Source organism: Rhinolophus sinicus, linkage group LG02 (assembly GCF_036562045.2).
Source record: "Rhinolophus sinicus isolate RSC01 linkage group LG02, ASM3656204v1, whole genome shotgun sequence".
NCBI classification, from domain to species: domain Eukaryota; kingdom Metazoa; phylum Chordata; class Mammalia; order Chiroptera; family Rhinolophidae; genus Rhinolophus; species Rhinolophus sinicus.
The window spans coordinates 114,441,811-114,460,942 of record NC_133752.1 but is presented as its reverse complement, the minus strand read 5'-3'; the positions used below and the strand labels follow the sequence as shown (position 1 = coordinate 114,460,942).

Sequence of the window (19,132 nt, the reverse complement as noted above, 5' to 3'; positions counted from 1 at the left end):
ATGTTCCAATAATATAAAAAAAATTTTACGTCCACTTTTCAGAGATTGTTTAATGAATCTGGAATGGTCGTATATCTTAAAATTTTGATGACTATATCTGATCTGCTGATTTATGTTTCAGACAAGGCATTGAAATGGAAAAAGTGATGCAGGAATTGGGAAAGTCACGGACAGATCAAGATGTAAATTCACTGGCTGCTCAGCATTTTGAATCCCAGCAGGTAAGTGAAGTACAACGATGTTTAGAAATGTAGTTACATTTTTTTTCACTTATTTATTTTTGTAAAAAAAAATAACCAGTTGGTATATTGTCTCTTCTTAGGTCTTAGAAAATAAATGGTCAAATGAATTAAAACAATCAACTGCCATCCAAAAGCAAGAGTATCAAGAATGGGTGATAAAACTTCATCAAGACCTGAAAAACCCCAACAACAGCTCCCTCAGGTATTAATCATATGTATTCTTATTTGATGAAAATTCAGTGTTATTAATAATTTGTGCTTATTGTAAAATTGAACCTTTTTGTAGATATTTTTAAGTTACCGATGAAAATTCAAGATAGTTTTATACTTCTTTTAAAATCTTTTGTTTTATGGATTTTATGTGGATTACTTGAGAGGGGGGTTAATTGGTTGGTTTTAAATAGTGATTTCTCCTCTAGAACGTAGTTTTATAAATCTCTTATACCTAAATACCCCATGTACTATCTCTTGTTTCTTTGAATTAGTTTCCGTCAGTGCAATAAGCATTGGTTGACTGCATCTTAAATGCTAAGCACTCTCTAAGCAAAAAAATAAAAATGACATCTGCCCACATGGAGATTATATTCTAGAGACTGACCTGTAAGTAAAACAATACTGTATAGAGTTATATGTGCAGTAATAGAAGCATGTACAAGGTACAAAAATAATACAGAGGACTTTCCATCACCCATAACTTGTATGATGCCTTAGGGCCTAAATACATTATGTTTCATATATTGCCCTAGAGCTTGACAGTGCCTGTGTTATTTCCTGGCTGTATATTCACACGTTGGAGAATTTTTTTCTTCTTTCAAATCCTAAAGTATATTCAATTGGAAATATATTTAATACAGTATAATAATCCTACTTCCAGCATTTTCAGATATGTGCTATAAACATTTAGAAATAGCGTCTTATTTATATCATGTCAGTCTCCCCCACTAGTCTTGCCTTGAAAACAAAAACCATATTTGTTTTTTCTGCTGTTGTATACCCTGACCCTTGCCAAGTGTCCGGCTCTTGACACTGGCACATAAGACATACTCAGTAAATATGGGCTGGGTGGACAAACGGGCAAGTGGATGATCATTTAACTGTTTACCTGATATTTGTCACCTCTTATCTAAGTATTATAATCTCCCATTTGCCTTATTTTTTCCCCAAGTCAACACCTTAGAAATATTTAAACAATGTTCTTTTATATTGAGATGGGTAACATTCTTGATGATAACATGTTTGACTGTACTCCTCATTTCAAATGAAAGTAGTGATGAAAAGGGGAAAGATGGACTGCCAATGTCTGTATGCTATACTACACAATGGTGTTTTTTAAATTGCTGACTATACTCCTTATTTCAAATGAAAATAGTGATGAGGGAGAGCTGTAGGGAAAGATGTGTTGGGAACATCCATATGCTATAATGTACAGTGGTGTTTCTCAAACTGCTGGTTGCCATCAGCTAGGGATCATTCTAGATCTTTTACTTTCCAGTCAGACTTGTAAAATAACGAAAAAATGGAATGGAATGAATGGAACAGAGTAGAGTAGAATAGGGAAAAATAAATATCAGAGCATATCATGCCTGAAGCTTTCTATAAGTGAATGTGTGTATTGAGCCAAAATGTAAAATATATGCTGTATTTCGTGGTCAAAAATGTGGAAAGTAACTAATTTAGGGAAGCTGAGAAAACCCCTTGCTGTAAAAATTCTCTCTCACCGTGCTGCTACAGTTTCAGAAATTCAATGTATAGTATCAGTTCTACTGTGTAAATATTGGCCTCTAGCTGCTGCTGCTTTTGAAAACCAAATGTTCACTGGAAGGAATGTTTTTACTATGACTTTGTTTGGTTTGCTTTCCTTTTTTTGGTAGGGGTTTCCTTGGGCAACAGAAATCTGTTTTCAAGACAAAGACATATAGAACTCCTATATGAGATAGATAAAAATTGTATTTTATTTTTATTCATTTAATTTTGCCTTTTTTAAAGTCAGATCTATTGGAGGATAAATTACATAAAGTAAAAATCATCTGTTTTAGATTTACATTTTGATGAGTTTGACAAAGTTAATTAGTAATGAAACCATTACAGCAATCAAGATACAGGATTTCTCCTTTACACCTTTTTTTTCCTTTTCTACCTTTACAGTTAATCTCCTTTCCTGTTGCCCAGCTCTTGGCAATCTGGTCTGATTTCTGTCCCTATAGTTTTGATTTTTCCAGAATGTCATATACATGGAATCAAACTGTATGTAGCAGTTTGTGTCTTGCATCTTTCTCTTAGAGTAATGCTTTTGAGACTCATTCATGTTGTTCCATTTATGAGTGGTTCTTTCCTTTTTATTGATCATTAATATTCTGTTATTGTTGATCCATTCACTTGATGATAGACATTTGAGGTATTTCCAGATTTTGGCAACTATAAATAAAGCCGCTATAAACAGGTCTTTGTATATAGATATGTTTTTGTTTCTCATATATGAATACCTAGAAATGGAATTGCTGAATCACATTGTAAATGTCTTAACCTTATGAGAAACTGCCAGACTGTTTGCCTAAGTGCCTGTCCATGTTTCCGTTCTGACCACCAATGTGTGAGGATTTTAGATGCTCCACCTCCTTGTCAACACTTGGTCTTGATATTTGGTCGTTCTGGTAGGTTTTGTAGTGATGTCTCATCATGGTTTTACTTTGCATTTCCTAAATGGCTAGTCACGTCAAACAGTTTTTTCATATGCTGATCTTCCATCCATATGTCTCCTTTGTTTTTTGTTTGTTTTAATTGAGGTGTGAGAGTTCTTTGTATATTCTAGATACAAGTCCATCATCAGATAAGTGTTTTGCAAATATTGTCTCTCACCCTCTAGCTTGTCTTTTTATTTTCTTAATAGTGTCTTTTGAGGAGCAAAGTTTTAATTAAGTGCAATTTATCAATTATTAAATTGTTTGTGTCTTATCTAAGATACCTTTGCCTAATCCAAGATTACAAAGATTTTTCTCCTGTTTCCTTCTAGAAGTTTTATAGTTAAAACTTACATATATAAGTAATAATGTATTATGTCACATGTATAAAATATAAATACAAATAAATTATTGACTATAAAATAATAAATAAATAAATATGCCGTGTGTGTGTGTGTGTGTGTGTGTGTGTGTGTGTTGGTCTACAGTTTATTTTTCTTATAATATCTTCATTTGGTTTTGCTATCAGGGTAATGGTGGCATCATAATGTGAGTGGTTGGTCTACCTATGATTCTGTCAAAGGGATTGATAACTGTTGCCATTGATTTGATATCATGTTTTATTTCTAGTGCTTCCATTTGTTTTGTCTCTTTGCTGAAATTCTTATCTGTCCTTGTGTTGTTTTACACTAGATCTTTTCGCATATTAATCAGTTATTTGAAAGTCCCTTTCTTATAGTCCCGATAATCTGTTTCTGTCTAAGTCTGTTTCTGTTGATTGCTTTATCTGTCTCTTTACAATGGGGTTGTTTGTTTGCCTGCCTTTTTTTGGTGTCTCTCTTTTTTTCTAACTGAATGCTGGATATTGCATATATTAGAAAAGTAGACACTGAGGTGATTGATATTTATGTGCAGAAATGAACAGGCCATTCATGGGAAGGTCATGCAAATCCAGTGGCAGTTGAGCTGAGTTTGGTTTTATTCCTTCAGTACAGCACAAGCTTCATTTTCTGCAGTAGTAAGCTGCTAACACTTCATGTTTAGAGTGGGGCTTTGGGTTCTAGAGGGGTTTCTCAGTCATTCTGCTCCATCCTCCGCCTTTGGAAGTCTTTGCAGGCCTGGCCACAACACGAAGTCGCTGCCTCTGCTGTTGCTCACCCCCAACAGTAGACTGTCATTTGTCACTGGGTGCTAGGCTTATCATTGAGGGTGGGAGACAGCTGTCCGTTGTGTTTGTCCAGCTTCAGTCTGGGGCAAACGCTGTATATGTGGGTCTTGGGCTTGGGGCATTTACAGCATTTCTAGCCATGCCTCCTGCCCTGCCCTCACTGTGTTCTTGGAAGCACCTGGTGGACACCAGTCGAAAAGAGTTTGCAAATGTATGCAAACTGCCCTCGTGCTTGGCACTCGCAGCTCTTCTAAGTTTCCACACTAGCCCATACTTGACCATTAAGAATTGGTTGAAAATTTGGCTGATTTCCTGTTATCCCCTTATGTTACACCAATGCATTTCTGCCATGCTCTGCCAAAAGTGAAAACTGTGTCCTTCCTCTCCTGGGAGAGGTGTGTCACACTTTAGAATTTAGTTTACATGGTTGCCTTGTTACCTCAAATCTCTGATGGGCTCCAGAAAAATTATGATTTTATAGATGATCTGGCTTTTTCTTGTTAGAGTGGGAACAACATTCTTTTGTGTCTTTCTACAACCTAAGATGAGGATGTTTTACTAATACAAATTTATTTTTAGGTTTAAATTTGCCATATTTACTAACAAAGTCAGTGAGATTAATGAGATTGCTTGGATTAACCCCCAAAATGTAGTCAGGGGAATGGATGACTATTACAGCTTTTATCATCTTCAGCAAACCATGAAATTTGAATTGAACAGCTGTATAATTATAGTGCCTCCATGGAAACCTTTTCAGCAAATACAAGAACAGAGTAGAGCAGAGAGAAGTATTTTTTTGTGTTTTTTTTAATGGGAGGAGAATGTTGTGGGGGACGGGGGCAGGAAATGGTAAGAAAAAGAAAAGAGGATGTGAACACATCAAAATGAACTTCATCTTTTTTTATTGTTCCTTGTTTGACATTTTACTTTTTAATTTTTGTTTCAGTCATTTTACCTATTTTCTAGTTTTGCCTGCAGCCAGCCCTGATAAAGGAGGTATTTTTTAAAATGTCATTTTAAAGTAGTAAGTTAGTAACTTCATTTAATCATTCTCTTAGGCCACTGGGAAATATTAAATGATAATATATGAATTGATATTGTAGAGATTGAAGATGAAAAACATGTATTACTTACTGTGAGGAAATGAAAGAACAAGTAGGATTTTCGAACCTCTTGGTACTTAGATCTTACTTGTCACCATGGATTTAAGAGAAGTTTAGGAATAAATTAAGTTCTACTTTCAGCTGTTACTTTTGTGTCATTTCATTATAAAGCTTTCTTTCCTTTAAAAAAAAGTTCTTGACAGTCATTTCAAAAAAAATCAGTACTTTTATTAATTTCAGTGAAGAAATTAAAGTTCAACCAAGTCAGTTCAGAGAATCTGTAGAAGCAAATGGAAGGATTTACGAGGAACAGAGAAAGTTAGAAGAAAGTTTTACCATTCACTTAGGTAAGTGTATTAATTTTTTGCAGTCGTAATTTATTGTAAATTGTGAAACATTTTTTATGCTATAAGAGAAAAATTACTAGCATGAGTAGAATATACCAATTATTTTTAATTACAAAGTATATCCTGCTCCTTCTGTTCTAGTTTAAATATTACTTTTGCAAACAGAAAGATGAAGTATTAACAGTTATGAAAATGGGAAATGGCAAGGCCGTTTTTAATTATTTATAGTACAGATTGATCTGGATTCTTGTCATAGAGATTTCATCCTGTTATACTGGATTTTGCAGCTAAGTATCTTTCTGGGATTGTTGCCTGCCCCCAGGAGCCCAGTTGAAGACCATGCATAATTTGAGATTGCTGAGAGCAGACATGCTGGATTTCTGTAAGCACAAAAGAAATCATAGAAGTGGTGTGAAACTCCATCGGCTCCAGACAGCTCTGTCACTTTACTCCACATCTCTCTGTGGCCTGGTTTTACTAGTAGATAATCGAATCAATTCATACAGTGGTATTAAAAGAGGTAGGTTAACATTATGCATATTTATTTTATTAAATTTCTCCTTTATTACCATTCTTACAAAGAAAGGAATTAAATTATGGAAAACTTGAAAAAAAATTTAGTTACCCCAATATTCAAGTAAATGAAAAAATACACATGCCCAGCCATGGCCATTTTAGATTTGTGTTTCTTACTTTGGCATGGGTAGAATGCTTCAGGATATTTAATTTTTTCTTAAAATTCTATTATATTATAAATAATACTCTTACAGCATTCTTGTTTCAAGGTATAACAAAAAGAATAATCAAGATATAAATGTAGTTTTCAATTTAGAAACAGATCCTGGCTCGGTGAATTTTAATTCATCCATTTATCCTTTTATGTTTTTTTAAACATCCTATTTCTTAAATATACTAGGTAAAATTCTACCTTCCCTCATAGTACAAATCACATTTATGATTATTTAAAACTTTTTAAATATTTAAAGTGTATAACTTTTTTAAAAGAAGCATGAATAGAGTCTGTTTCCTATCATAAATATAAGACACTTCTTGTATTTTTTAGCACTTTTTGGGACTGTATTATGATTAAAGTACCTTATTTAAAGAAGCCTTGGAATTATATTACATTTTCTTTGTTGTTTACTCTTTTGCGTGCTTGAGAGATTATTTCTGATCAAAACAAAATTGTTGTACCCTAACAATAAGACAATTATTGAAAGGACAAGTATAAGCAGTCATACTTCTGAATTTTCTATTCTATCTCACCAGATCTCCTTATTTATAAGTAAATACTAAACATTTGATAGTTCACCTTTAGAAGATTGTCAATGTTTTGGATTCCTTAGATTTTGCCACAGTTTGCCAAGAATGCACTGACTTCCATTTTCCCCGAATTGAAGAGCAACTGGAAATTGTCCAGCAGGTGGTACTTTATGCCAGAACGCAGCGCAGGAGTAAATTGAAAGAATCACATGGTCAGTAAAACTCAAATTTCTTAAAATTTCGCTTTCAGTATGTTCTGTCCCTAAGCATTCTAATAGCATATGGGCCATCATTGAAATATATTAAGTTGGGTTGGTGGAAGGGTGGAAGGAAGAAATGAACAAAATTCAAGATCTTTAGAAGCTTGGACTCTGTTCTCAGTTTCCCTTTTATGCATGATCTTATTTAAGATCCTTAGCAAAAACTGTTTTTAAATGTCGATTTTATAGTTATATTTGACATAGGCATTCAGTGGAAAGTAGGTGATCTTTTGACCCAAGTTCTGTACCTCTAAAATGGACATAATTATTACTATAGGAGGCATTGAAATCACAGAGTAAACAGTCACACAAATATATACTTTTTATATCTTTGACTCATTAGGTAACATGAAGTCAATTACCAGAATTGTTTTCAGGTGTTCTTTTAAAAAATTGCTATGTCCAGAACTATGTCCTGCTTTTTCTATATCTATCCATGACACGGACATCCTTTCTAACTATTTAGGAGATTTGCCAGAAAACGATTTTAAAGCTACAGAAAAAGTTCATGGCTTCTTTCTTCAGAAGATTTCTATCTATTCATAGAGAAACTTAAGGGAAGACATAGATAAAAGAAAAAACTGTCTTAAATTACAGATTAATTCTGCTATTTTTTTAATTGAAAAATGAAAATTTTGTTTTAATTGAAGTTTATTGGGATGACAATTATTAGTAAATTTACATAGATTTCAGGTGTACAATTCCATATTACATCATCTATAAATCCCATTGTGTTTTTACCACCTAGAGTCAGTTCTTGCATCACCATATATTTGGAAAAATGAAAATTTTTAAGTTTTTTTAAAAATTAAATTGGTACCATAAATTTGTTTAGTTGGATCAAAACATAGGGTAATATTTATTCAAAAATATATGTAACATGTGATTTTCTTCGTTTTCTGACATTTTATGTTATGTCACAGGCATAAAATCATAATGCATGTTCCTCTCTGGCTTGAATGCATACTTAGTATTTAATTATTTCATATAAAAACTTGATGTCTTGCCCAGGAAATAAAATATGACAGGTCTTTAAGTTGTGGCTGATCAGACCTTTAAATTTGCTTCTGGTAGTTCAGATATCTTTTTTGTTCGTTTGTTTTGCAACTGCAATGTTTAAAAGAAAGCATTATAGTACTTTTGGTTCGTATTGTTATATCTTTGCTTGGTGTCTTGGTTCCTCTCTCCCATATAAATTGTATAACTCCTCCTTCTGATGCTAGACTGTAGCTATCTAGACAGCTTGATTAGCATTGACTATAGTTTCCTTCTTCAACAGATTTTAAATGATACTTATTTTTAATCATTTCTTAAATAGGTAAAAGAATCTCAAGATTCACAATTCAGACTGTACAAAAGAACATACAGTGAAGGTCTTTGTAAACCTGCCCACCAGCCACCCAGTTTCCTACTCCAGAGGCAGCCAATGCTACCTCACATGTACTTCCCAGACATGTGTTTAGGTATATACGAGCACGTGTATCTGTGTATTTATTATCCCTTTTACACAAATGGCAGCTTTCTCTGCACATGTTTATGTGCTCTGCTTTTTGCTCTGAATAATTTCTCTTGGACATCATTTCATGTCAGTACATAAAGAGCATCCTCATACTTCTTACTGCTGCATAGTAGTCCATTGCAGGATAAGCTATTATTGGTCAGTTCCTTATTGATAGATATTTAATCTGTTCCCAAAGTTTTTCCTATTATAAATTATAATGCATGAATAACCTTGCACATATATCATTGTGTGCATGACCACATCTGTAGAATAGATTCCTAAAGAGAAATTTCTGGGCTAAAGGACACATACATTTATAATTTAATAGTGCAGCAATTGCTGTCTGTAGCAGTTCCACCAGTTTATAGTCTCACTAAAGGTGACGGTGGCTTTGCTGTGGCTGGATGTGTTATACTTGACAGAACCAGGCTGAGTTCTAGGAAATCAGGAAAGTATAGCCCAACAAACGGCCATTTGAAAATTCCACTGTGTCCTCTTATTTGCCTACCATCGTCTTCCTCCATCTCATTCAAACTAGCAATGATGTGATCAGTAACATTTTACTATTATTCTTAGTAGTGACTAAAGCGTGAAGACTGAGATCATGACAGGTGTGGGAGGAGGATTCTAAGTATATTTACGAGCGATAGAAAGTCTGCAGTAAATGACAGGAAGTTTTTAAACCACATACGGTTAAGGCAATGTGTGTACATCATGGTATTATTTTGTTCTTGTTCAAGCAACTATTTTGTGGTTAAATGAGTCAGTGAAACAAGTAGGTTTATAAAAGACAACTTTCTTAAAGGAACCAGCATGTTGTTACAGAGAGTTTTGTGAAAATACTTTCTCCGTCTTTTCCTTTTCTGTGCGTTCCCACGTGTTTGTTCTACATGTTTATATCCTGATGCACAAGTGCCTGTTTGTTCTAAGGCATTCCATTGTTTTCCTTACTGTGTTTATTATATAAGCATCTTTATAGTCCTACAAAAACAGTTTGGTTTTGTGCACATTTTGTATACATTTTTTCATTAGTTTCATGTGTACAAAATGTAATAGTTAAGACATTTACACCCCTCACAAAGTGATAATCCACTACCCCTCTGACATCGTATGTAGCTGTTACAATTCCACTGACTCTATTCCCTATGCTGTGCTCCACACCCTGTGACTATATATATATATATATATATATATATATATATATATAAAATTATAGTTGACATTCATTATTATTCAGCTTCAGCTTCAGGTACCCACAGCAATCAGGTACCCATACCGTCCATGAAGTGGTCTCCCTAATAAGACAAGTGTCCATCAAATACCCTACAAAATCTTTACAACATTATTGATTGTATTCCCCAAACTGACTTTCATATCCCCATGGCAATATTGTAGTTACCGGTTGTGCTTTCTAATCCCCTCACCTTCTCCCTCATCCCCACCCCCTTTCCACCTAGCAACTTTAGTTTTTCCTTTATATCTCTGAGACTGTTTCTGATTAGTTTGTTCATTATTCTTTAGATTCCGCGTATAAGTGAGATCATATGATATTTGTCTTTCTCCGTCTGACTTATTTCACTTAGCATGATGTTTTCTAGGTCCATCCATCCATATATATATATATATATATATATATATATATATATATATATACACTTTTTAAAAATGAAAAATAGCCATTTTCTTATTACAAAGTATTACCATTAAAACATGGAAAGGGAAATGGACTATGAACTGTTCTCTTTTGTTTACTTAATAGGGATTCTGTTGGTTAAAACCCCTGTGAAAAAAATTAGAGTCCTTATTGTCTTTTGTTTTCTGTACTATGATCAAACATTTAAAGCTTATCAATCAATGGCTCTGTATGAGGAACTATTACATCAAATGTGGGTTCTGGCAACACAGAGCTCCTCTTTGTGCCCCTCTCTCCCTCTTTCTCTTCACTTATAAAATGTATGCATTTACAAGGGATAGTGTTATAAATCAATTCATCAAAGTAGTCAATAGGTGAAAATATTAAATTACTTTTATTTAGAACATTCTTGAAACCACAATATTCCCTTGGTATTTGCAGTTTACTCATTTGAAGTTCTGACTCTTTTCAAGTGCTTTTCTAATGCTGGAGGCCATTCCAAATAGTTTTGTATTTAACTGAAATAAATATTCAGCCTCTTAAAGAGAGCTACGTTGAATGCTAATATTCATTCTGCGTTTTTGAGTTCTGATAGGATTCTTATAAAATTCAGATGTGTCTTTTATTAAAAATATTTGTATGCATGTAGAATAATTAGTGTGCAAACATAGTAATATGTGGTCAATTGTGACGTATCTTATTTTACCAACATTTATCCTTTTAAGTAATATCATGTCTTCTAAAAAGAAAAAAAACAACAACTAGTGACTCTGAATTTTAAAATACTGCATTTAGAACAATCTCACATTATCTGTTTGAAATTGAGTATAATGTCAGATAAATAACACATTTTAGGGATGGGTTGAATATCAAGTGATTCCTGGTGCTACTAACCATTTGTAGTCCTGAACAGTTATATCAACAACAGTGACTCCATTCTAAATATAAATATGGCCACACGACAACTATCTAATGAAGTTATGTGTCGTTAACTTAGTGCCTTGAACCTCCCAGGTGAAAAATAGGGTATTGGCAAGTCTAATGTGGTTAGGATCATAGGATTTGAAATCTGAGTATTTGGGTTCAAGACCTGGTTCTACCACTTACCTGTGCACCATTGGTAAAGTTAATTAACCTACCTAAGCCTCAGTTTCCTCATATATAAATGAAGAAGTAGTAATAGTACTTGCCTCATAAGATTGTGGTTATAGGTGTTTTGTAAGTATTAAATGAGATCATCCATGTAAAAGCATGTGTCATGCATCAGAATGCCTGGCACCTAGAGACCCTTAGTAAATTTTTACTGTTGTGGTTGCTTGAGGAGTGTTTTCATATGTTGTTATGTTCTTTCATGTTGCATTATCTTATTAATAGATTCTGGAAACCCAAGTGGAGAAAGTGACGATAAGACTAAAAATGCTGATAGAAACTATTTAAATATTTTACCTGGTAAGTATTATTTTAAATTGCAATTTTCTTATGCACATTGAAATCATAGATTTTAAATCTAAGTTCTTATGGTGTACTTTATAAAAAGTTTTTCAGTGTATCACTTTGAAACAATATTGTATCTATATAATACACTTTCACAGATGTTCTGCAAGTTAAATCTTGTACGAATACTGACTTTTTTCTAAATCCGTAGAAGAAAAATGGCTCAAGCTGTTGCATATGTTTTGTTATTTGCTATTTCAGATTTCCTTTTTTATACATTGTTCTTAGTTTCTTAAATTAACCAAGAAATAGTTTTTACTCTAAAATATAAGCAATGGTACATACAGATGTAAACAGTTGAACGTGTAGAAAGAACATAGGTCACTTGATTTAGAACCTTTCTTACTTTCATTCCCCCATGAATTTTCCTGTTTTCCATTTCTTTAATTTCCTTTATTTTTGGATACATTGTTTAGAAATCAGAAATTCAGTCTCTTCATCCTCTTCTATATTGAATTCATTAGTAGCGTTTGTATGACAGGGTATACAAGGAAGGGCTATTTGTTTACTTTTTAAGTGTAACATCTTTTCAACTAAATGGTAAATTTTGCCCGTTCCTAAATAACCATGGTTGTTTCCTCACATTTCCTTCCCCAGATTTTCTACACATAGATCACATTCCATTTAATCTAGCAAATGGCATACCCATTTCTGGTGTTCATCTTGTCAGGCCCAGTCAGTTAGCTTGTGGTCATCAGCTTCCAAATTATCTTCCACCTTCAGATCTCCTACCTTCGTGGATAATGTTAGAGGCAGGATTGTGTCACCACAGGCTGTTTCCTTCACTTTGTGGAACAGGAAACTGTCCTCCTCTCCATCTAAAAATACCTTCATTGAGACAGGATTTATTGTATTTCTCTTCATAGATCCATAATTTAAATCATCTATATTTTGTGGCTTTCTTAAAATGTGTCAATCTTATTATCTATTCCGGAAGTACAGATGTCTGATTTTTCTTTTTAAACTTAACTCTTTATTGCTATATTTATTACCTTCCTTGTTCCATTTTGGGAAAAGCCTGTAGGGTTAGTATCTTGTTATCACCACCAAGTCAGGAAGATATATCATAAGTCTGCATTTAAAAAGGGATGTTAAACTATTCAGTTGGATATGCTGGTAGCAGCTGAATTTCCATTTCATTAAAGGATGCCTGCACAGCTAGGAAGTAAACAGGACAGGAGAAAAGATTCAAATCACAAATTTTTAAGTTGCAGAAAAACCCAATATATAATTATTAACCGATAGTTTTGCTTTGTTATCATCTAAATAGTTACAGTTTATATCAGCTAATTCTCACAACACCTTTGTAAGGAAAGCAGTCAGGCATTATTTTCCCATTTCATACACAAAGTACACAGGATCTATAAGTTGGATTGATTTTCCCAAGGTCACTCAGCCAGTAAATGCTAGAGACCAGCTATCCTATCCCAATCTAATTCTGTTTCTACTATAGTATTTTGATTACTACTGCCAACCAGGACGCCCATTTTATTAATGGGTAAAATGAGGCCAAGAGAGAAGTCATCTAAGGTCAAACCAAGCAGTGCCAGTTTGGGGATTAGGAACACCTGAACCGTTCACTAAGTCATCTGCCTCCCCACTGGACCATAGCCTGGGTTTAATGCTACAACTTCCATCACCTAAATTATCAGTAGGATTTTAGGAGCTAATACACTTCACTGGGCCCAAAAGGACATTATCTCATAGAGTGTACTAGGTTTCTGACAAGCTGTCTGTGTCTTTTATTGCCTTCCAGGGAAATTGTAACTGTACTATTTCTCATCAGACAATTTTCTTTGTCTAGCTTACGTTGATATTTCAGGCACTATCCTTTTTTTAATTTCTTTTTCTGCTTGTGTACTTCTTTTATCTTAAGTTAGAAACAAAAGACCTTTGCCTGGGGCCTGTCAGTGGCATCCATGAGTACGGCTTATGCACACTGGTAACTAGAAAGAGTTAAACATTGTGCTAAGGTATACTAAGTACTTTTAACTATACTATATGTTTATCAGTAAATATGAGTAAAATCCTAAGGTAATGACTTTGAAGAAAAGGTGAAAAGAATTTGTAAGGGCAGGGGTTAGTGATAAAAGTATTTCTAAGAAGAACAAAGCTTTCCTAGAAGGACTTATCAGAATTTCCAGGGAGCAATGTGTATTTGTAAAAACATATTCTTTATATGTTTTGTATTTTACTTATCTATACTGAGAGAAACTGCAGGATATAGAAGCGGATGAGTTTTTTTGGTTCTGTTGGAGTTTTTTTGCCTAATTGGCTACATAGAAAATGGAATGGTTGTAGCAAGCATGGATTTTAAGGTTTGACAAACACTGTTCTAACATTCAGTCTAAAACATCTGTTCATTCATTCATTTAACAAATGTTTATTGACTACCTTCTGTGTACCAGGTACTGTTCTATGTGTTAGAGATAGAACATTCATCAAGGTAGACAAAATTCCTACAGGTGTGGAATGTAAACAATGGTCTCTTTAAACTAATCTCATAATGAAATAAAATAATTGTAATGCTGAGAATAAAATAAAACAGAACAATGTAAAAGAGAATAAGAGGGGTGAGGGAGTCCTCTCTCAAATGGGACAGTCAAGGAAGACCTTTGATAAGAGGCATGACTGATGAAAAGAAGTCAGCCATACAGGAATCTTGGGGAAGCCTTTCAGGATGCAGCCCTGACTTGGGAACGAGCTCTGCGTGTTTGAAGAACTGAGCAAACGCCTGTGTGTCTGGGCGGGAGGAGAGGCTGGAACAGATCGATAGTCAGTGTCTGGATCTTACAGGCCTTGTACACCACAGTCAAAAGTTTGGCCTTTTCCTGAATATAGTGCGAGCCTGTTAGACGATTTTAAGTAGGGGACTGATGTAATCTGATTTATATATGCATATAAATCATTTGGTTTACAATGTGGAAATGGTTTGTAGGTGGGCAAGAATGGGAGCAGAGAGGTTAATTAAGAAAACCTGTCACAAAAACCTAGGTGACGGATGATGGTGGCATGAACTAGGATAATAGCAATAAAAATGGAGTGCTCAGATTTGAGATGTTTGTTGGAGATGTTACTGAAAATAGTTGGTGGAGAATTGGATTGGGGATTGGGGAAGGGAGCATTGACAGAAAAACAGTAATGAAGAGCAAACGTCTATGTTTCTGTCCTAAGGAACTAACTGGACAGAGATTGGACCCATAAATTGAGATGGAGAAGAAGAGCAGATTTAGGGTGTGGGGGTGACAAATAATCAAGTAACCCGTTTTTACATGTTAAATTTGAGTTAAGCATCTACATCAAAATACAGATGATGAGTACTCATTGGATTTACTTACTGCTCGATGATTAGTTTGTGAACCTAATGCAAAATTGGCTATCACCTCTTTTTCATCGCCTTCTTTCCAAGAAGTAAGAAGCAGTAATCATATTCTTCCCGGCCAACATAGGTTCCTGATACACCTCTACTATTTCAACACCTTGACTGTCCCTTCCGTTATTTATAAAGTCCACTGATGACTGTGATTTATGCATTTGAAAATCACAATTGTATTTGTTGTTCACAGGAGAATTTTATATTACACGGCATTCTAATCTCTCAGAAATCCATGTTGCTTTCCATCTCTGTGTGGATGACAATGTGAAATCCGGGAACATCACTGCTCGCGACCCTGCCATTATGGGATTGCGAAACATCCTCAAGGTCTGCTGTACCCATGACGTCACAACCATAAGCATTCCACTCTTGCTGGTGCATGATATGTCAGAGGTGAGTACATCGAAAAATAGCATAATTTTATGAATATGTTAATCCTCTGTTGTACACTAATAATAATCTACATTTTAAAAGCACTTTTTTTTTTTTTTACTAATGGACCTTCGTATCTCTTATCTGGTTAGTAGAATTGAGTGGCATATAATACAAAACAGTGAATAATCCTTAATCGTTATGTTCAGAGAATTGTAACATTATTCTGTGGTAGGTAAACTAGAAAATCAAAGTTATCTATAGCTTTGGATAAGGTATATGCTCCTACTCCTCCCCCTCTCTCTCTCCTCCTTTTCGCCTTCATTTTTGTCTTAAGTAGCATTAGATCTGCCTCCACGTTTATATTTGGCTTAGGCTAACATTAAAATTAGTTTGCATTTGCTGTGTGTGCTTTGATAGGCAACGGAAAGAGATGCTAGATGACAGGAAAAAGCCAGCCTCATTTTAACATTTTCTCAAGGATGCTCTTTGGACAATACAAGTATTGGCTTCTACAATTAAAATTTGACATAATCATGCATTCATTTTATTAAGTACTATTTTTATTTTACTTTTTTTTAAATCTCTTTTTATGACTGCTTTCTCTCCTGCTTTCTTCCCTCACCCACATAAAAACTGGTTAGGGGAAATAATAGTTGTGGAAATAACACAAAGACTAAAAATTGAGCTTCCAATAGTCTGGAGGAACAGAGCAGTCTCACAGCCAATGGGGCACACAGGTCCTGGGACAGCCAGGGTCAGCCTGGTGGTGCAGGGCCCATGTCAGCAGCTTGGTACCTGCTGGTGTTGTTTTAAAAAGCAAAATGCTAACTAGTAAGTGCAGGTTGTGACTGGCAGGAGGGACGTTTGATCCTTAAAAGTTGTTTTGCACAATAAAAGGTGTGTGTTAATGCTATATTACAAAGTACAGTGTAAAAGATTTTATGTTTTACTTTTTAGAGTGACTAAGTGTTTACTGAGACTGATTATAAAGGGCCTCATTTTTAAATGCAATCCCCTATATAAACACACACATAAAAAATGCCATGTAAGACAAGAAGATTTTAAATGGTTTCCCACTTGTAATCCATTTGTGTTTTCACCAGACACATTATCGTTTTCAGAGCGTTCTGGCTCCATCCTATGAAAGCAGCATCAGACTTGTTAGTCTCTCATTCCATTGGCTTCTGTAGCCTCAGTCCTACCTAATATGGTATCAGGAGAGATTGACATAAACATGCTTTATTTTTCTCCACTGTAGCTTTATAATGTCTTAGTTCCATCTGGAATTTATAGCCATTGTTAAGTTATCATCCTAGGCCATCTATAAGAGAGTCTTTGGGGAGTAACAAAGAAAGTTTGTGATGAATTCCAGCCACAAGGAAACATCCAAACATTCCTGCAGCTGGACTCCTGGTTAACCAGTTTATAAAAATGGTCATATGTAGGTGGGAAACAACCTCAAAAAACAGTGTTTCCAAAAGTCGCTAAGTTCGGATTTACTTCCAGACATCTGATATGACCAGCATTCCCTCTCCCACAAGGTTACAAAAGTTACATGTTTTAAATTGGGACAGCCAGCTGCAGAACATTAAGTTGTTTCCCAAGTGTCCATTTTAATTCACAAAAGTATATTGAGCCACGATCTTACAGTTTGTTGTATTTAAACATCCATTCAGGTCAAGAAGTTTACTCTACAAACTCAGACAACACTCTACAGGATATAGCGGTAATATTTGTCTCAGGCTTCCTGCAAGGATCCCAAAGCATTTTCAGATGTTGCTTTCTTTCTCTAATAGACAATTGCTAGACACTCATTTACCACATCTTAGTGTGGGCAAAATGATAAAAATGTCTGAAACAGTCTATGTCCTGTAGTAAAGAAAAAGGACTGTAAAAATTAATGGCAGTTTAAAAAAAATAGAAAGGAAAGGAAACAATAATCAAGAAGAAAGATAACTAATATCACCAGTTTTATCTTTATAGATCTTTGTGATCTTAAGATACTGTCTTACTGGAGTCAGTCTAACCTGATAGATACGGAATGAACCTGCAAGTCAAGAATCCTGAGTTCCTGACTTTTATTTTTACTATTAACTTGTTGAATAATTTGTGATTTACTGGTTTTAGTTGTAATTGTCGTGGTTGGTGAAGATGTTTGTTTTTAACTTTTTATTAGAGTATAATACCCATATAGAAAAATACATATATCATAAATATATAGCCCAAATTTTCACAAACTGAGCACCAATGTAACCAGTACCCAGATTATGAAACTGAACCTTACCCAGAAGCCACCCTTATACTCCCTTCCAGTCACGTAAGCTGCAGTCCCTCCAAAAGGGTAACCAGGATTTTCACTTTGAAAAGCACAGATTAGTTAGATGTGTTTTTGTAGTGTATATAAGTGGAATGAGTCATATAGTACATACTCCTGTATCTGGCTTCTTTCAGTCAATACTATGTTTGTGAAATTCATTTATATTATTGTTTGTGGTTGTAAATTGTTCATTCTCATTGCTATATATCATTCCATTGTGTGACTAGACCACAATTATTTACCATTTTACTATTTATGGACATTTGCCTAAGCTTTGATTATTATGGATTATATTTCCAGGTTTTGACTATTATCATAAATGTTGCTGTGAACATTCTACTACATATGTGTTGGCATTTCTATCGGGTGTGTACTTAGGGATGGACCTGTTACGTGTCGGGGTGTGCGTATGTTTCGCTTTGGTAGATACAGCCAAATAGTTTCCCACAGTGGTTGTCCTTACCTCATTGTCTTTGAATGAAAAATGAGAAAGCCATACTAGTTCTCCCCTTCTGATAATGGCTATGAAACTGATCAATACAAGTATTTCAAGTATTAGTACAAGTATTGTAGGTGCTCAGAGGCACATACTTGAGAGTAAAGACTAGTCTTGCAATTTCCCTCATGGGCACATAAACTCAGAAAATAATTCTATCTAACTTCCAAGACAATCAGTGAAGACCTAAAGTATATACCAACTAAATCCTAATCACCGCAGCAGTTCAGCGTTACCCTAATCAGAAGATTCAAGTTGAGTAGTCAAAGTATGGCCATGAACTTCCGATAGACGGTGCTATCTGCAATTACAATCAGAACTGACATTTTAATTTCAATTTCACAAGTGTAGAATTTATTCTGTGTGTTCAGTGCTCACTTATCATCTAAAGTATAGCCAGACATAGGGCCCGCTTTTCTGCCTGAGCTCCAAGGTCTGAAGTGTTCCACGTGATCCGTTCCACTTTTTCAATGGATTTCTTTGGCAGTATGTTCTCACAGGTGTGACAGTAAGGTTTCGTCACTTGGCCATTACTTAGAACTCATGATCAAAAACATCTGACCAACTATGCCGTGTACTCCTGCTGTATCGTGTAGCCTGGGATTTGTTTCCAGGGAGAGCTTCCAGACAGCAGGCCATGTCCCATGATGACATTCATGAAGTCATGTCTTCTCGTGACCGTATTGACTTCTGAAGCTCACGGTTTACCTTTTCCAAGTACACAAAGCCATTCTTTCTAGGTGCTGGTTTTAAGCAGAGAAAAAATGATAAGAATGCTTGGGATGGGGTCTCTGTGTAGGCAAATGAGGGCTTTATAAACAACGAGGATGCGTGTACACACAGATGCACGTGCTTGCAACGGTCTGCGTTTTCTTTCAG

At 34.9% G+C, this 19,132-nt stretch overlaps 1 protein-coding gene across 3 annotated transcripts in view; it reads left to right on the top strand.

The window, feature by feature from the left end:
- The window catches only part of FERRY3 (FERRY endosomal RAB5 effector complex subunit 3), a 45,575-nt gene that overhangs the window by 12,470 nt on the left and 13,973 nt on the right, over positions 1–19,132 (top strand). For all 3 annotated transcript variants that reach the window (XM_019756940.2, XM_019756939.2, XM_019756938.2), the window contains exons 5-11: positions 122–221; positions 323–444; positions 5,432–5,538; positions 5,861–6,058; positions 6,885–7,013; positions 11,570–11,644; positions 15,256–15,458. In XM_019756940.2, the coding sequence (XP_019612499.1) occupies positions 122–221; positions 323–444; positions 5,432–5,538; positions 5,861–6,058; positions 6,885–7,013; positions 11,570–11,644; positions 15,256–15,458 (934 nt within the window). The remainder of the gene's footprint in view (positions 1–121; positions 222–322; positions 445–5,431; positions 5,539–5,860; positions 6,059–6,884; positions 7,014–11,569; positions 11,645–15,255; positions 15,459–19,132) is intronic.